The sequence below is a fragment of the Lolium perenne genome, chromosome 1 (assembly GCF_019359855.2).
Source record: "Lolium perenne isolate Kyuss_39 chromosome 1, Kyuss_2.0, whole genome shotgun sequence".
In the NCBI taxonomy this organism is placed as follows: domain Eukaryota; kingdom Viridiplantae; phylum Streptophyta; class Magnoliopsida; order Poales; family Poaceae; genus Lolium; species Lolium perenne.
The window spans coordinates 181,491,910-181,497,787 of NC_067244.2; the positions used below are offsets into that span (position 1 = coordinate 181,491,910).

Consider the following 5,878-nt stretch of genomic DNA (forward strand, 5'->3'; position numbering starts at 1 on the left):
TGCGGAACGAGTTGTCTTCCCTTTGCAAAGGTCGGCCTTTTTTTAGAGTTTTCGAATGACACTTGATCGACAGGTAGAAGAGGTTTTTCAAGGATTGAATAGTATGATAGTGGGCCGAACTGGTTTCCTCTCCTCCTGGCCTCCTGCGCATATACCAGGGACTATAGCGATGTAGTGGGCCGTATGGGCCCCATTCTAGTGGTAGCCGAGCTGAGGAGTCCGAAGACACGCAATGGGCCGGATGGAAGGAGAGCAGCCCACCTAAGAAACACAAGGTAGAAATCGCCTGAGGTTCCGAGAGACTCCCATCCTAAACGCTCACAGAAACACAACTGCTCCGTCCGTCGTCGCGTGCCCAACCTCCACCGTCCCCCGCGCATCCCGCCGCCGCCGCCGACGATGGGTCTCTGGGAAGGCATGTACAAGCTGGTGATGCGCCGCAACGGCGTGTACGTCACCTTCGTCGTCGTCGGCGCCTTCGCTGGCGAGCGGGTAAGCCGCCCCTCTTTCCGATCTCCCCATCTCCAGATCTGCGCGTCCTCGCGCCCTGTTCGATTCGGCCTCGTGATATAAACGATTTGATTTGCCTGCAGCTGGTGGATTACGGCGTCAACAAGGTCTGGCAGATGAACAACCTCGGGGTAATATTCTCTCGCCCGGGCCCGCCTCTCGTTTCTTCCTTTGACCTTGCTTGATCCGTGGGGTGCTAGATCTTTCATCTCTGATTCGCATAGTAGGGATTACAATCCACAGTCGTTCGATCAGAATGGTGTATGCCCAATTTTGTTCTATTGCATGATACAAATGGAAATAGTCTGTTGAGTGGTTCTTATTTTTCCTGCGAAATGACGGGATTTACATTGCTTTGATTGATTGCTTCTGTTGATTTACTTTGTTTGAAGTGCGATGCCACCTGGAAGGACATATAGGTGCATCATTCATCTTTGCAGCACCAACTGAATCACTAAAATAAATCGAAATGGCTATCTAGTTTATTCTGAATATCTCATTGAAACTATTTTTAAGTTGAAAGGTTGTGGTTTTATTCATGTGATTGGTCATCTTGTCGCATAGCAAGCAAATGAAAATAAATGTTCGGTTGGCAATGTAAAATAACTGCCGGTGAATAGCTAAATTCAGCAAAACCATGGGATGTACACAATCTGGCTCCATATTATTAGTATGAATTGGATGGGAGGAAATGCATATCTGATAGGATATTAACCATTGACTCATAGTAGATGAACTAGTGCGTGTGGCTCGCAAATGTATGCATAGCTTTTGCAGTCATTGAATCACAACCATAACATACTTTTGACCATGTTTCTTCTGGTGAAGTTTCTATTACCGTCTGTGCTGATTAATCCTTCTCATATGTCCTAGCATGCTATTATATGCCTATGTAGTAGTAGTAGCATCTAACGAGTTTTTCAGTAACTATAGTTCAGTAGTTCTTTCATACATCTCCTTTAACCTATATTTCTGAACATAAGACTACATCATATAATTTCAGTTAGCAAACCTTTTGAATTTCTTTCGTACATCCCCTTTAGCCTAATTTTCTCACTGTCAGGTGCATAGCTTCTGATTCTGCATATTATCAGTAGTTCTTTCAGACACACTAGTCTCTTGTATATTTCTACACGCTAGAGAAATGAATGTGCATGCATTAGCTCAGCATTACCGGATGCTGGTGGAGCGCTTATTGAAAACTAGTTCATTGGTACTGTATGTTGGTATCACTGTTCACTCATGGATTATGATTTTGTAGAGCTTTGTGTTATTTAGTTAAATTACATGCTAAATCTGTCAAATACTTGTGGTCACCTGGTTGACAATTATTCATCATTTGGAAATGCAGAAACGGTATGAAGACATAACGGGTCTGGGGCAAAGGCCGGTTGAGGAGTGAAAACATCGAAGGGCAGACTTCCCATGATCTTCTGTTCGACTCATAAATCTCCATGTTTTGGCATTTTCCTTTGGCACAATAATATTGTAAAACTCCTAATTCAATCATTTTGAGCACGGAACTATGTCAGAAACCTGTTCCACAGCCATGTGATTGTTATGAATGGTCTATCTGGAATCAGTTCAAACTCTATCCAAGCTATCAATACGAGTTGTTTCTCTTTTTCAATTGTTGTGTTGTCGTTCATCTCATCTGGACATGCTAATCAATGTTCGGAAGGTACCTTTGTTTCCTTGCTTTCCTGGTATCATCTTAAGAAGAGTTTTTGTTAGCTGCTGGCAACTTTGGATTCGTTCGGATCTTATAAATAAGATACTAGCGAGGGAAGTCATTTGATAAAGATTAGAAAACTATGTTTGTTGTTAGGCAACTTTGACTGTAACTTTACAAAAATCATTGCCGTTTGTGCGTTGGCAAGAAATCCCTCGCAAGTCACAAATGAACCTAAAACATGCAAGTTGACAAGTTCAGGTGTGGCTTAACCAAACTGAAGATTCATTTGGTCTGGACAGCTTGATATGCTTACGCCTTGCGCTCATCAAGGAGATCGATCACAAATCTGGTCGTGCTATTCGCTCTTTCGGCGCAGGCATGTCACCATGTATCGTCCTTTTGATTCGATTACAGTGCAGTACTGTGGATAGTATATAAACAGTAGAAGCGAGTACCTAATGAATAACATCATCCGTCGTAGTCTAGGTGGTTAGGATACTCGGCTCTCACCCGAGAGACCCGGGTTCAAGTCCCGGCGACGGAAATTTTGCTAATTTTGTTTTTGGCTTATCGTTTATAATCTTCCAGTTTGTGAAGTGAACTTCCATGTTTACTCATCACTCGCAGGACCTGTATCACTTTCTCTTTTAGTCGCACGTTATTATGCTTATAGGAAGTTGCAGCTGAATCAAATTCATTTTTTTTTCTGTAAAAGTCAGGCCTTGTGCTGCACTCAAATAGAAAAATACAGTAGTTTCCTAGTTTACAAGGGAAACAGAAAACCATAGAAAAAGAAACTGCGTGCCTAAAATTGCGCACATGGCCAAGCTAGGCGTTGCAAGATGTGCAGTGATGTCCAATTTATAGAGAGACACCGAACTAATTTATTGAGCACAACTGGAGACGATCAGTGTTCTCTAGGATTCGTGGAGCGAAAGCTCTTTGTGCTTCTTCAGATACTTGTTGAACCACGTGACCATGTCCTTACGGGCTTCTTCCGCTGTTTCGACGGCGAACGGATCGTTGGCGTCGTATCGGGAAGCGAAGCTGTGGCCCACGCCTGGGAATATCTTCAAGAAGTGGTCAATCTGCCATTTTGCAGATTAAATTCAGTGTTTGCTCAATGCTAATTTGGTAGAGTAATAGCTGTAAACTTTACAAAAAAAGTGACCAGAGCATACTGAAACTAAGATTTGCAGATAGGAGGTATTATGCTGGTGACTGAAGAATTATGAGCTTCGATGAACTCAGAAGGGGGCAAAGAAGTAAGTAGACCAGATATCAGAATCAGATGAAATGAAACTAGTAAGAACCTACCCTTTTGTTCTGATATAACGCCTGTTCAAACTGGTGCAGCAGTGGCGGTGGAGAAATGCCATCAAACTCTGCTCCGAGAATCTCGATGGGGTGTTTGACCTCTGACATGCCATAAACTGAAGTTAGAGAAAATGATATGCAGTGTGCATACTCTTGGTGAATATGAATTTTTAAGAAAAATGTCTACTGAAAAAACCCTAACTAAGTGAAAGGGAAATAAGACACACCCTTCATGTCATCGACGGTCACTAGTGAAGGATGCAAGATGACAACTACTTCGATCTCTGAAGACTTTGATAGCTCCACGGCCACCTTTGCTGTTATGGAAGACACAAATGGAGTAGTTTGTTCAAGAATGGCAGAAATTAAGTAAAGAAGACCCTCAGTGTTCGTGTCATAGGTGATAGGTGTAAATTAACTCACCACCCCAGCAGTAACCTCCAACGCCAACTGCAGATACCCCTTGTTCCTTTAGCGCAGCAATAAGCGCTTTGGTGTTTTCAGTTGCTTCAACCTGTAATGGCAATCAAGAAGGTTGAAACTAGTGCTGTTATGTTTCATATTCAGAGATTGAAACATTGAGATAAAAAACTGCAGAGTTTATCATGATTAAGCGTTCTTTTCCCAGCAAAATTTAAGTGTGCTTGATAAAATTCAGAAGATATCAAATATTTTCGTACATTGTGCTGGAAGTGTGTATCTTTTTTTCATAAATGTGCTTTCCGAAACGGATGGCAAGAGCTATGGGCAGAGTAAAAGCAATACAAAAGCAGGACGATATAGGAAATCCAACGAACCGGAGAGTGGGTTTTTATCCACTCTTCAAATGGAATCTTGGCCTCGTCAGTGTAAGGGTCCCCATGCAACAGATCAGGAACCACGACCAGGTATCCTTCATCTGCAACTTGATCCGCTATTTTTGAACATAAGTTATACATTGTGTTAGCTTGGCCTCACAAAAGTGGAATTGAAATTGCAGGCAGGATGGAACAAGTTAGGAGAGAAATAAGCAAAGGAGTTTTTCTTTTGCAGCCAATGCAACATGGTACGTACCTCAGTTTAGGTGCTTGGAAACCTGCAGATAAGTCGAAGAGTGGGGATCACAATCACATACGCATATCTTCTTTTTGGAAAAATGGAATAATACTCACCCTCTGCATCAATTGATGCGCACAAAAATTTATTAAAGAAGTTCAATATCCAAGTTACTACAATTCAGGATCACACAGAGTCGAAAATAAATCAACCATCGGAGAATAAAAGCATATATCAACTAAACCGTACATACGCATAGCATGGTACTGTCTATTTGTTTACTAGCTCCGTTCCTTATGTTTTTTTTCTAAACGTCAAACTATGTAAAGATTGATCAAGTTTTTGGAAAAAAATCATAACAATACAAAATTGACACAATTTCATACAATTTTATAGTTACTGATAGTTCTTCCTAAAATTTCGGTCAAACTTCATTTAGCTTGACTCTCTTAAAAAAAAACTTATTCATGATGGAGTATTTGAGAACCCATTTTTTGAGGACACATCTTCAAGAGCGTATCATATTTCGTAGAAGAAGAGGCCAAAACACCAATACAGCTATAAAAGGCTATCTGATAGAAATACGGCGGCCACAGGGCTGATACAGTCTGTTTGTTAGCCTGGAATTAAGAAGTTAACTTACCGTAGTAGTCGGAGGCGAGGATGATGGCGTGTGCAGAGCTGCGGGGTCCGGTCACGTAGGCCTGGAGGCCACCGAGGTCGGCGACGAGCTCGCCCGCCTCGTCGCCCGCGGCCGTCAGGTCGGGAGGGTTGTCAAGGCACGACAGGTGCGAGCGGGTCGGCGACGGGAGCACGAGCCGTGAAGCCGGAGCAGCCGGGGCGAGCGCTGCGGCCAAGACGAAGAGTAGGCACGTCAGCAGGGACGACCGCACCGTCGTAGCAGCGTCCATGGTGTCCTGGTGGGTGAGCGAAGTGAGGGCTCACCGGCTTTTGCCTGGTCCAACGGGTAGATAGGGATCGGAGGTGAACGAACACTTGAGACTTGACTGGTAGCTAGTGTGTCGCGTCAAACAACGTGAGGCGTTATTTTCCTTATTTAAGGGGATGTTTGGTTTTAGGTTCTGACTTGGATATTGTTATATGTTTACGCGATGACAATTGTTAACAAAATGTTATACGCGATGACATATTGCATACTAGGAGTACTTTGCTATTTAATCATGGCAACGATGACGTTTTAGCATGATTAAGGATGAGACAGAGAGGTGACAAAAGTATTATGCAGGATGTCAGCATCTAAAACGATATAATCATGAAATAGATTCTATGTGCAATTTTCTACAAATTACCAAATAAAAATACACCAATAGAGCACATACC

At 42.7% G+C, this 5,878-nt stretch overlaps 2 protein-coding genes and 1 non-coding gene across 3 annotated transcripts; 2 read left to right on the forward strand and 1 right to left on the reverse strand.

Annotated features, from left to right (window-relative positions):
* The first annotated feature begins 292 nt into the window (after positions 1-292).
* LOC127314883 (cytochrome b-c1 complex subunit 9, mitochondrial) lies at positions 293-2,140 on the forward strand. The gene is made up of 3 exons (XM_051345413.2): positions 293-492; positions 594-641; positions 1,862-2,140. The coding sequence occupies exons 1-3, from the start codon at positions 400-402 to the stop codon at positions 1,910-1,912; spliced, it is 192 nt and encodes a 63-aa protein (XP_051201373.1). The 5' UTR covers positions 293-399; the 3' UTR covers positions 1,913-2,140.
* Positions 2,141-2,656: 516 nt separating this feature from the next.
* Positions 2,657-2,729, forward strand: TRNAE-CUC (transfer RNA glutamic acid (anticodon CUC)). Its single transcript has one exon. It is a non-coding gene; the product is annotated as a tRNA-Glu (tRNA).
* A 262-nt stretch (positions 2,730-2,991) lies between these two features.
* LOC127314875 (endo-1,3;1,4-beta-D-glucanase) lies at positions 2,992-5,548 on the reverse strand. The gene is made up of 7 exons (XM_051345404.2): positions 5,181-5,548; positions 4,555-4,577; positions 4,300-4,422; positions 3,926-4,016; positions 3,730-3,819; positions 3,503-3,603; positions 2,992-3,273 (listed from the first exon to the last, which is right to left on the reverse strand). Exons 1-7 carry the CDS (start codon positions 5,446-5,448, stop codon positions 3,103-3,105), a joined length of 867 nt encoding a protein of 288 aa, XP_051201364.1. The 5' UTR covers positions 5,449-5,548; the 3' UTR covers positions 2,992-3,102.
* Positions 5,549-5,878: the final 330 nt, after the last annotated feature.

Excerpts from the sequence above, each read along its gene's own strand:
- LOC127314875 (XM_051345404.2), bottom strand. The coding sequence starts at position 5,448 with ATGGACGCTGCTACGACGGTGCGGTCGTCCCTGCTGACGTGCCTACTC. Across the intron at positions 4,423-4,554 it reads TCCAAGCACCTAAACTGAGG|AAAATAGCGGATCAAGTTGC; the intron begins TACGTACCATGT and ends AACTTATGTTCA. Across the intron at positions 4,017-4,299 it reads GGATAAAAACCCACTCTCCG|GTTGAAGCAACTGAAAACAC; the intron begins GTTCGTTGGATT and ends TTGCCATTACAG.
- LOC127314883 (XM_051345413.2), top strand. The coding sequence starts at position 400 with ATGGGTCTCTGGGAAGGCATGTACAAGCTGGTGATGCGCCGCAACGGC. Across the intron at positions 493-593 it reads GCGCCTTCGCTGGCGAGCGG|CTGGTGGATTACGGCGTCAA; the intron begins GTAAGCCGCCCC and ends ATTTGCCTGCAG. Across the intron at positions 642-1,861 it reads GGCAGATGAACAACCTCGGG|AAACGGTATGAAGACATAAC; the intron begins GTAATATTCTCT and ends TTGGAAATGCAG.